The 13,056-nt window shown below is 40.5% G+C and overlaps 1 protein-coding gene across 1 annotated transcript in view; it reads right to left on the bottom strand.

Moving 5' to 3' along the window:
* EFCAB7 (EF-hand calcium binding domain 7) overlaps window positions 1-13,056 on the bottom strand; it is a 114,135-nt gene that overhangs the window by 55,110 nt on the left and 45,969 nt on the right. Inside the window, exons 7-8 of the mRNA XM_088447815.1 lie at window positions 12,618-12,756; window positions 9,524-9,633 (exon numbers count right to left, since the gene is read on the bottom strand). Coding sequence (XP_088303941.1) covers window positions 9,524-9,633; window positions 12,618-12,756 — 249 coding nt within the window. The remainder of the gene's footprint in view (window positions 1-9,523; window positions 9,634-12,617; window positions 12,757-13,056) is intronic.

Genomic DNA, 13,056 nt, shown 5'->3' on the forward strand with positions numbered 1-13,056 from the left:
GGTGTAATGCTATAGATGGGTATTATAGCTGTATAAGGGACGGTGCATGGTAATTACTGACCTGTAATATACTATGCAGTAATGCTATAGATGGGTATTACAGCTGTATAAGGGACGGTGCATGGTAATTACTGACTTGTAGTATACTATGGAGTAATGCTATACATGGGTATTACAGCTGTATAAGGGATGGTGCAAAGTAATCACTGACCTGTAGTATACTATGGAGTAATGCTATAGATGGGTATTACAGCTGTATAAGGGATGGTGCAAGGTAATCACTGACCTGTAGTATACTATGGAGTAATGCTATAGATGGGTATTACAGCTGTGTAAGGGATGGTGCAAGGTAATTACTGACCTGTAATATACTATGGAGAAATACTATAGATGGGTATTACAGCTGTACAAGGGACGGTGCACAGTAATTACTGACCTGTAGTATACTATGGAGTAATGCTATAGATGTGTATTACAGCTGTATAAGGGATGGTGCAAGGTAATTACTGACCTGTAGTATACTATGGAGTAATGCTATAGATGGGTATTACAGCTGTATAAGGGATGGTGCTAAGTAATTACTGACCTGTAGTATACTATGGAGTAATGCTATAGATGGGTATTACAGCTGTATAAGGGACGGTGCAAGGTAATTACTGACCGGTAATATACTATGGAGTAATGCTATAGATGGGGATTACAGCTGTATAAGGGATGGTGCAAGGTAATTACTGACCTGTAGTATACTATGGAGTAATGCTATAGACGGGTATTACAGCTGTATAAGGGATGGTGCAAGGTAATAACTGACCTGTAATATACTATGGAGTAATGCTATAGATGGGTATTACAGCTGTATAAGGGATGGTGCAAGGTAATTACTGACCTGTAGAATACTATGGAGTAATGCTATAGATGGGTATTACAGCTGTATAAGGGATGGTGCAAGGTAATTACTGATCTGTAATATACTATGGAGTAATGCTATAGATGGGTATTACAGCTGTATAAGGGACAGTGCAAGGTAATTACTGACCTGTAGTATACTATGGAGTAATGCTATAGAAGGGTATTACAGCTGTATAAGGGATGGTGCAAGGTAATCACTGACCTGTAGTATACTATGGAGTAATACTATAGATGGGTATTACAGCTGTATAAGGGATGGTGCAAGGTAATTATTGACCTGTAGTATACTATGGAGTAATGCTATAGATGGGTATTACAGATGTACAAGGGACGGTGCACAGTAATTACTGACCTGTAGTATACTATGGAGTAATGCTATAGATGGATATTACAGCTGTATAAGGGATGGTGCAAGGTAATTACTGACCTGTAATATACTATGGAGTAATGCTATAGACTGGTATTAAAGCTGTATAAGGGACAGTGAAAGGTAATTAGTGACCTGTAGTATACTATGGAGAAATACTATAGATGGGTATTACAGCTATATAAGGGATGGTGCAAGGTATACTGACCTGTAGTATACCTTGGAGTAATGCTATAGACGGGTATTACAGCTGTATAAGGGATGGTGCACGGTAATTACTGACCTGTAATATACTATGGAGTAATGCTATAGATGGGTATTACAGCTGTATAAGGGATGGTACAAAGTAATCACTGACCTGTAGTATACTATGGAGTAATACTATAGATGGGTATTACAGCTGTATAAGGGATGGTGCAAGGTAATTATTGACCTGTAGTATACTATGGAGTAATGCTATAGATGGGTATTACAGCTGTATAAGGGATGGTGCAAGGTAATCACTGACCTGTAGTATACTATGGAGTAATGCTATAGATGGGTATCACAGCTGTATAAGGGATGGTGCAAGGTAATCACTGACACGTAGTATACTATGGAGTAATGCTATAGATGGGTGTTATAGCTGTATAAGGGACGGTGCATGGTAATTACTGACCTGTAATATACTATGTAGTAATGCTATAGATGGGTATTACAGCTGTATAAGGGACGGTGCATGGTAATTACTGACTTGTAGTATACTATGGAGTAATGCTATACATGGATATTACAGCTGTATAAGGGATGGTGCAAAGTAATCACTGACCTGTAGTATACTATGGAGTAATGCTATAGATGGGTATTACAGCTGTATACGGGATGGTGGACGGTAATTACAGACCTGTAGTATACTATGGAGTAATGCTATAGATGTGTATTACAGCTGTATAAGGGATGGTGCAAGGTAATTACTGACCTGTAGTATACTATGGAGTAATGCTATAGATGGGTATTACAGCTGTATAAGGGATGGTGCTAAGTAATTACTGACCTGTAGTATACTATGGAGTAATGCTATAGATGTGTATTACAGCTGTATAAGGGACGGTGCAAGGTAATTACTGACCGGTAATTAACTATGGAGTAATGCTATAGATGGGTATTACAGCTGTATAAGGGATGGTGCAAGGTAATTACTGACCTGTAGTATACTATGGAGTAATGCTATAGACGGGTATTACAGCTGTATAAGGGATGGTGCAAGGTAATAACTGACCTGTAATATACTATGGAGTAATGCTATAGATGGGTATTACAGCTGTATAAGGGATGGTGCAAGGTAATTACTGACCTGTAGAATACTATGGAGTAATGCTATAGATGGGTATTACAGCTGTATAAGGGATGGTGCAAGGTAATTACTGATCTGTAATATACTATGGAGTAATGCTATAGATGGGTATTACAGCTGTATAAGGGACAGTGCAAGGTAATTACTGACCTGTAGTATACTATGGAGTAATGCTATAGATGGGTATTACAGCTGTATAAGGGATGGTGCAAGGTAATCACTGACCTGTAGTATACTATGGAGTAATGCTATAGATGGTATCACAGCTGTATAAGGGATGGTGCAAGGTAATCACTGACCTGTAGTATACTATGGAGTAATGCTATAGATGGGTATTACAGCTGTATAAGGGATGGTACAAGGTAATCCCTGACCTGTAGTATACTATGGAGTAATACTATAGATGGGTATTACAGCTGTATAAGGGATGGTGCAAGGTAATTATTGACCTGTAGTATACTATGGAGTAATGCTATAGATGGGTATTACAGATGTACAAGGGACGGTGCACAGTAATTACTGACCTGTAGTATACTATGGAGTAATGCTATAGATGGATAATACAGCTGTATAAGGGATGGTGCAAGGTAATTACTGACCTGTAATATACTATGGAGTAATGCTATAGACTGGTATTAAAGCTGTATAAGGGACAGTGAAAGGTAATTAGTGACCTGTAGTATACTATGGAGTAATGCTATAGACGGGTATTACAGCTGTATAAGGGATGGTGCAAGGTAATAACTGACCTGTAATATACTATGGAGTAATGCTATAGATGGGTATTACAGCTGTATAAGGGATGGTGCAAGGTATACTGACCTGTAGTATACCTTGGAGTAATGCTATAGACGGGTATTACAGCTGTATAAGGGATGGTGCACGGTAATTACTGACCTGTAATATACTATGGAGTAATGCTATAGATGGGTATTACAGCTGTATAAGGGATGATGCAAGGTAATTAATGACCTGTAATATACTATGCAGTAATGCTATAGATGGGTATTACAGCGGTATAAGGGACGGGGCATGGTAATTACTGACTTGTAGTATACTATGCAGTAATGCTATAGATGGGTATTACAGCTGTATAAGGGATGGTGCAAGGTAATCACTGACCTGTAGTATACTATGAAGTAATGCTATAGATAGGTATCACAGCTGTATAAGGGATGGTGCAAGGTAATCAATGACCTGTAGTATACTATGGAGTAATGCTATAGATGGGTATTACAGCTGTATAAGGGATGGTACAAAGTAATCACTGACCTGTAGTATACTATGGAGTAATACTATAGATGGGTATTACAGCTGTATAAGGGATGGTGCAAGGTAATTATTGACCTGTAGTATACTATGGAGTAATGCTATAGATGGGTATTACAGCTGTATAAGGGATGGTGCAAGGTAATCACTGACCTGTAGTATACTATGGAGTAATGCTATAGATGGGTATCACAGCTGTATAAGGGATGGTGCAAGGTAATCACTGACCCGTAGTATACTATGGAGTAATGCTATAGATGGGTGTTATAGCTGTATAAGGGACGGTGCATGGTAATTACTGACCTGTAATATACTATGCAGTAATGCTATAGATGGGTATTACAGCTGTATAAGGGACGGTGCATGGTAATTACTGACTTGTAGTATACTATGGAGTAATGCTATACATGGGTATTACAGCTGTATAAGGGATGGTGCAAAGTAATCACTGACCTGTAGTATACTATGGAGTAATGCTATAGATGGGTATTACAGCTGTATACGGGATGGTGGACGGTAATTACAGACCTGTAGTATACTATGGAGTAATGCTATAGACTGGTATTAAAGCTGTATAAGGGACAGTGAAAGGTAATTACTGACCTGTAGTATACTATGGAGAAATACTATAGATGGGTATTACAGCTGTATAAGGGACGATGCAAGGTAATTACTGACCTGTAGTACACTATGGAGTAATGCTATAGATGGGTATTATAGCTGTATAAGGGATGGTGTAAGGTAATTACTGACCTGTAGTATACTATGGAGTAATGCTATAGATGGTATTACAGCTGTATAAGGGATGGTGCAAGGTAATTACTGACCTGTAATATACTATGGAGTAATTCTATAGACGGGTATTACAGCTGTATAAGGGACGGTGCAAGATAATTACTGACCTGTAGTATACTATGGAGTAATGCTATAGACGGGTATTACAGCTGTATAAGGGATGGTGCAAGGTAATTACTGACTTGTAATATACTATGGAGTAATGCTATAGATGGGTATTACAGCTGTAGAAGGGACGGTGCAAGGTAATTACTGACTTGTAATATACTATGGAGTAATGCTATAGATGGGTATTACAGCTGTATAAGGGACGGTGCAAGGTAATTACTGAACTGTAGTATACTATGGAGTAATGCTATAGATGGGTATTACAGCTGTATAAGGGACGGTGCAAGGTAATCACTGACCTGTAATATACTATGGAGTAATGCTATAGATGGATATTACAGCTGTATAAGGGATGGTGCAAGGTAATTACTGACCTGTAATATACTATGGAGTAATGCTATAGACTGGTATTAAAGCTGTATAAGGGACAGTGAAAGGTAATTAGTGACCTGTAGTATACTATGGAGAAATACTATAGATGGGTATTACAGCTGTATAAGGGATGGTGCAAGGTATACTGACCTGTAGTATACTATGGAGTAATGCTATAGACGGGTATTACAGCTGTATAAGGGATGGTGCACGGTAATTACTGACCTGTAATATACTATGGAGTAATGCTTTAGATGGGTATTACAGCTGTATAAGGGATGATGCAAGGTAATTACTGACCTGTAATATACTATGCAGTAATGCTATAGATGGGTATTACAGCTGTATAAGGGACGGGGCATGGTAATTACTGACTTGTAGTATACTATGTAGTAATGCTATAGATGGGTATTACAGCTGTATAAGGGATGGTGCAAGGTAATCACTGACCTGTAGTATACTATGAAGTAATGCTATAGATAGGTATCACAGCTGTATAAGGGATGGTGCAAGGTAATCACTGACCTGTAGTATACTATGGAGTAATGCTATAGATGGGTATTACAGCTGTATAAGGGATGGTACAAAGTAATCACTGACCTGTAGTATACTATGGAGTAATACTATAGATGGGTATTACAGCTGTATAAGGGATGGTGCAAGGTAATTATTGACCTGTAGTATACTATGGAGTAATGCTATAGATGGGTATTACAGCTGTATAAGGGATGGTGTAAGGTAATCACTGACCTGTAGTATACTATGGAGTAATGCTATAGATGGGTATCACAGCTGTATAAGGGATGGTGCAAGGTAATCACTGACCCGTAGTATACTATGGAGTAATGCTATAGATGGGTATTATAGCTGTATAAGGGACGGTGCATGGTAATTACTGACCTGTAATATACTATGCAGTAATGCTATAGATGGGTATTACAGCTGTATAAGGGACGGTGCATGGTAATTACTGACTTGTAGTATACTATGGAGTAATGCTATAGATGGGTATTACAGCTGTATAAGGGATGGTGCAAGGTAATCACTGACCTGTAGTATACTATGGAGTAATGCTATAGATGGGTATTACAGCTGTGTAAGGGATGGTGCAAGCTAATTACTGACCTGTAATATACTATGGAGAAATACTATAGATGGGTATTACAGCTGTACAAGGGACGGTGCACAGTAATTACTGACCTGTAGTATACTATGGAGTAATGCTATAGATGTGTATTACAGCTGTATAAGGGATGGTGCAAGGTAATTACTGACCTGTAGTATATTATAGAGTAATGCTATAGATGGGTATTACAGCTGTATAAGGGATGGTGCTAAGTAATTACTGACCTGTAGTATACTATGGAGTAATGCTATAGATGTGTATTACAGCTGTATAAGGGACGGTGCAAGGTAATTACTGACCGGTAATATACTATGGAGTAATGCTATAGATGGGTATTACAGCTGTATAAGGGATGGTGCAAGGTAATTACTGACCTGTAATATACTATGGAGTAATGCTATAGACGGGTATTACAGCTGTATAAGGGATGGTGCAAGGTAATAACTGACCTGTAATATACTATGGAGTAATGCTATAGATGGGTATTACAGCTGTATAAGGGATGGTGCAAGGTAATTACTGACCTGTAGAATACTATGGAGTAATGCTATAGATGGGTATTACAGCTGTATAAGGGATGGTGCAAGGTAATTACTGATCTGTAGTATACTATGGAGTAATGCTATAGATGGGTATTACAGCTGTATAAGGGACAGTGCAAGGTAATTACTGACCTGTAGTATACTATGGAGTAATGCTATAGATGGGTATTACAGCTGTATAAGGGATGGTGCAAGGTAATCACTGACCTGTAGTATACTATGGAGTAATGCTATAGATGGTATCACAGCTGTATAAGGGATGGTGCAAGGTAATCACTGACCTGTAGTATACTATGGAGTAATGCTATAGATGGGTATTACAGCTGTATAAGGGATGGTACAAGGTAATCACTGACCTGTAGTATACTATGGAGTAATACTATAGATGGGTATTACAGCTGTATAAGGGATGGTGCAAGGTAATTATTGACCTGTAGTATACTATGGAGTAATGCTATAGATGGGTATTACAGATGTAAAAGGGATGGTGCAAGGTAATCACTGACCTGTAGTATACTATGGAGTAATGCTATAGATGGGTATTACAGCTGTATAAGGGATGGTGCAAGGTAATCACTGACCCGTAGTATACTATGGAGTAATGCTATAGATGGGTAGTATAGCTGTATAAGGGACGGTGCATGGTGATTACTGACCTGTAATATACTATGCAGTAATGCTATAGATGGGTATTACAGCTGTATAAGGGACGGTGCATGGTAATTACTGACTTGTAGTATACTATGGAGTAATGCTATACATGGGTATTACAGCTGTATAAGGGATGGTGCAAAGTAATCACTGACCTGTAGTATACTATGGAGTAATGCTATAGATTGGTATTACAGCTGTATAAGGGATGGTGCAAGGTAATCACTGACCTGTACTATACTATGTAGTAATGCTATAGATGGGTATTACAGCTGTGTAAGGGATGGTGCAAAGTAATTACTGACCTGTAATATACTATGGAGAAATACTATAGATGGGTATTACAGCTGTACAAGGGACGGTGCACAGTAATTACTGACCTGTAGTATACTATGGAGTAATGCTATAGATGTGTATTACAGCTGTATAAGGGATGGTGCAAGGTAATTACTGACCTGTAGTATATTATAGAGTAATGCTATAGATGGGTATTACAGCTGTATAAGGGATGGTGCTAAGTAATTACTGACCTGTAGTATACTATGGAGTAATGCTATAGATGTGTATTACAGCTGTATAAGGGACGGTGCAAGGTAATTACTGACCGGTAATATACTATGGAGTAATGCTATAGATGGGTATTACAGCTGTATAAGGGATGGTGCAAGGTAATTACTGACCTGTAGTATACTAAGGAGTAATGCTATAGACGGGTATTACAGCTGTATAAGGGATGGTGCAAGGTAATAACTGACCTGTAATATACTATGGAGTAATGCTATAGATGGGTATTACAGCTGTATAAGGGATGGTGCAAGGTAATTACTGACCTGTAGAATACTATGGAGTAATGCTATAGATGGGTATTACAGCTGTATAAGGGATGGTGCAAGGTAATTACTGACCTGTAGTATACTATGGAGTAATGCTATAGATGGGTATTACAGCTGTATAAGGGATGGTGCAAGGTAATCACTGACCTGTAGTATACTATGGAGTAATGCTATAGATTGTATTACAGCTGTATAAGGGATGGTGCAAGGTAATTACTGACCTGTAATATACTATGGAGTAATGCTATAGACGGGTATTATAGCTGTATAAAGGATGGTGCAAGGTAATCACTGACCTGTAGTATACTATGGAGTAATGCTATAGATGGGTATTACAGCTGTATAAGGGATGGTGCAAGGTAATTACTGACCTGTAACATACTATGGAGTAATGCTATAGATGGGTATTACAGCTGTATAAGGGATGGTGCAAGGCAATTACTGACCTGTAATATACTATGGAGTAATGCTATAGATGGGTATTACAGCTGTATAAGGGATGGTGCAAGGTAATTACTGACTTGTAGTATACTATGGAGTAATGCTATAGATGGGTATTACAGCTGTATAAGGGATGGTGCAAGGTAATTACTCACCTGTAATATACTATGGAGTAATGCTATAGATGGGTATTACAGCTGTATAAGGGATGGTGCAAGGTAATTACTGACCTGTAGTATACTATGGAGTAATGCTATAGATGGGTATTACAGCTGTATAAGGGACGGTGCAAGGTAATTACTGACCTGTAGTATACTATGGAGTAATGCTATAGATGGGTATTACAGCTGTATAAGGGATGGTGTAAGGTAATTACTGACCTGTAGTATACTATGGAGTAATGCTATAGATGGGTATTACAGCTGTATAAGGGATGGTGTAAGGTAATTACTGACCTGTAGTATATATGGAGTAATGCTATAGACAGGTATTACAGCTGTTTAAGGGACAGTGAAAGGTAATCACTGACCTGACTGACCAAATCCTGATTGCATGGGACATAATGCTGATTATGTCATGTGGACTGAGTACTGCATTGGCGTGTGAATGTGCGTGTGTAATAATCACATGACAGGGAACATGCCCATCTCTATGTGTATACTGGTGCCAGATGCAGGTGGTCAGTAGCTGTGACAAATACGTGACTGCAGTCTCTGTGGCAGCTGGGCTGATCTCTGTGCTATTCCCAGGTGTGTGTAATGACGTGCAGGCTCTTGCCTCATTGTTCCGCAGTTCCGTGCAGCCTATGAGCTGAGGATCTCCTTGCCCATCGCTCTCCTTCAGGACATATAAGGCTGTGTCCACAGACATCCATGGGGAGGATTTCCCTAGGGAAATAGATAATGCTTAATTACATTCTTTCTCTACAAAATGACAACATATAAACCTTAGTGAGATCATAGGCCCTCATTCAGAGCCGTACGCTCTGAGCAGAGCGCACGCTCTGAATGAGGGCCGGCCTCCATAACCACCACCCACAGCCTATACGAGCGTGCAGTTTGATGGCCGCGATGGTCTTGACCATCGCGACCATCGAAACTGCGAGCCGGAGCCTGCGGTTGAGGTTTTCAACCGCAAGGCCCGGAGTGATTTTGGCTCTATCAGAGCCAAAATCACTCCCACTGACATCACTAGTGATGTCAGTGGGCCGGCTTCTGACGAGAGGCGTTCCCTTAGGAACGCCCCCATCAGGGAGGCACGCCCACCAAAGGGGGCGTGGTGTCAATCAACATCGACAGCACGCCCCCTTTGATCAGACACAACGAGCGAAGGAAAGCCCTTCGCTCGTCGCGTCTGGCGCATGCGCACGACGGAGCTCCCTCCGTCGTGCGCATGCTCAGTGCAGAACATCGACCCACTTGCGAGCGGACAGCCGCTCGCGAGTGGGTCTGAATCAGGGCCATTGTTTGTAATGAGATAATAAATGGCATCTGTGAGAAGAAATACTGCATGGAGAGGACACAGAACTGCAGCGCACCGATAGCTGTATGCACGCACTGCGGTTTCAGTTATTCACGTTGTCACAAGAGTAAATGGACATGCATGTGACGTAGGGGGAGATGTACTAAGCCTTGGAGAGAGATAAAGTAACAACCAATCAGCTTCTATCAGTTTTCAAACACAGCCTGTAAAATGGCGGTTAATCGCTGATTGGTTGGTACATTATCTCTCTCCACTTTATCTCTCTCCAAGCTTTGATACATCTCCCCCCATGTCAGACGATAAAATATGGACAACTGACTTTATTGCAGCAGTCATAACGGCAGGAAAAGCTTTAGATAAGAGACGCTGCCTGCCATGGTGCCCATTACTCTCGCGTGTCTGGGCTGCATGCGCTGTTAGCGGAAGGCAGCTGAGTATGACCGCACATCAGCATGGAACAGTACTTATGTGCTAATTATATAATGCGCGGCAGCCATTTTCCCACCGATTTCCTCACTGCGTATGACGCCGGAAAAAATGCCCGCGGCGGCCATTTTCTCTGATTTTTGCAGGGCTGAGACACCCGACGCGGGACCTCGGAGAGGTAAGTAATAGAAAATATGAGAGCAGGGTGTGCGGTGTGTGCCCCCCCATGACCTAGGGGCCTGTGTGCACTCTGTACCTATTATAGATACGTCCCTGAATAGAATTAATATGATTATAATCAATGGACTTTGTTTCCCAGATATCCATAGCTAAGATCTGAAGATGACTATTTATGTTCTGCTGTGGTGGTCGGGACTTAAAGCAAGGGATCTGAGACTAACTAAGATGCAATCCCCGATGATGGTTTCATTTTAACAGATATATTATGATGTACAGATGCGTCCACATACATCTATCCTCTGTGTGCTACAAATCGCGTTATATAACGCGTGAATGACGTGGGACTCGGTAGCGCCAAGCGTCTTTTCGTGCAACTTTTTCCCTTGAGATGCATATTATTCACGCAACGATGCAAATAGGACGCACAAGCAGCTTCTGCTGATTAAAATGATATGCGGCATGCCTATAATCTATGCGACTGCGACTGTATCTGTATGTGAAATGCTACGTTACACTGTCAGCGACTGCATCTGCATGCAAAATGCTACGTTAGAGTGTCAGCGGCTGTGACACATGCAGATACATCCGCAGTCGCACACAGAATATAGGCATGCCGCATATCAGTTTAATCAGCAGAAGCTGCTTGTGCGTCCTAGTTGCATTGCTTTGCGAATAAGATGCATTTGAAGGTAAAAAGTCGCAGGAACAGGCGATCAGTGCTACCGAGTCACGCCATGGCATGGCGCTACTAGAATGGCTGTTTAACGCACAAGGAGGCTAGATGTATGTGGACACATCTATAGATCCCGTGTTCAGTCGGTAAGAGTTAGGAGTTCCCTATATCTGATCAAGGTGTTTATATATAGATGAATATAAAACTCAAGTATTAACAAATGCATAATATAAAACAAAGCCACACAAAAAACAAAACTGTATATTTGCTAAAGTTGTTTTTTCAAAGTGGCGGCTTTGAATACACGCAACACAAACCTGATTTTACATATATTACTATTACCCTTTTATGTCTAGCTCTCTAAGCCGCTGAGAATCTGTGGCTTCGATATTTAGTAAATCTACCCCTAAAGTGCTACGCAAACCCAATATTAACATTAAACTAAATAACAAGTTTACAACTCATACATAGGGCAAAATTTACTAAGCGGCGGGTTTTTAACCCCGGTGGTTTGGCGGCGGTTTTGCTATCGGCAGATTTACTATGGCCAAAACCGATTCAAAACACATTTTGGAATAGAATAGACCAGGGCTAGGGCTAAAATTACTACTCAGTAGTTTTGGTGTCATTTAGAAACTGCCGTCAAATGCCGGGGTTTAGAACCCGCCGCTGCTTAGTAAATTTTGTCCATAGTCCAGTGGTTCCCAAACTGTGCGCCGTGGCACCCTGGGGTGCCTCAGGACACTTGCAGGGGTGCCTCAGGTTGGTGATCCAGCACCAAATCAAATTATTTATGGTCAATGTAATGTAAATATGTGGACAAACAGAAGCTCAAACCTGTCCATCACCACATAACTGACCCTAGGGATGATAGGTCAGCACAATTTACTTCACTTTACTAAATTTTTTCTGAATTTCTCAATAAAAAACGTTTGGCACAGGGGTGCTGTGAAAATAATGCTGTTACTCTAGGGCGCCGTGATTCAAAAAACTTTGAGAACCTCTGCCATAGTCACATTGTGCTTCCTGTAATTCCAAAACGCTGCACAAGAGGGCACCAAATTCAACATATCTTAATCATAGCTATACAGGTAGTACATTGATACATACCTTCAGCTTTGCTGAGGTTCAGTGGTTTGATTGTGAGATAAACCGTAGATTTTTGGGACAGCTGCAACTTATATTGATGACTAATTATATTGTTGTCTTCCAGGAAAAAGCAACCTTTTGACTGAGTACAAGGCCACTCCTAATAATGACAAGAACATACAATATACAGAACATTAAGAAGAAATCGTGCACATTCCCTCCCTAGTGGGCGCCAGGCGTGCCACGGACCTAAGGATAGTAACTGCGTTGCCAATTAATCTTACTGTGACGCTGGTCGTGTACGCTGAAGGACAACAGGAAAGATGATAAAGTATTTGTCTAATGTATCGGTTTGGTCTCGATAATGTTTCTGCTAAAAACATTTTCACTCCATAGGGCGAAACGGCATTTTTGTAGCTACTTAATTATTCTGTCTCACTCGGGACTCTATGGAAAAAAC

Source organism: Taudactylus pleione, unplaced genomic scaffold (assembly GCF_031769625.1).
Source record: "Taudactylus pleione unplaced genomic scaffold, aTauple2 ptg000442l, whole genome shotgun sequence".
Lineage (NCBI taxonomy): Eukaryota > Metazoa > Chordata > Amphibia > Anura > Myobatrachidae > Taudactylus > Taudactylus pleione.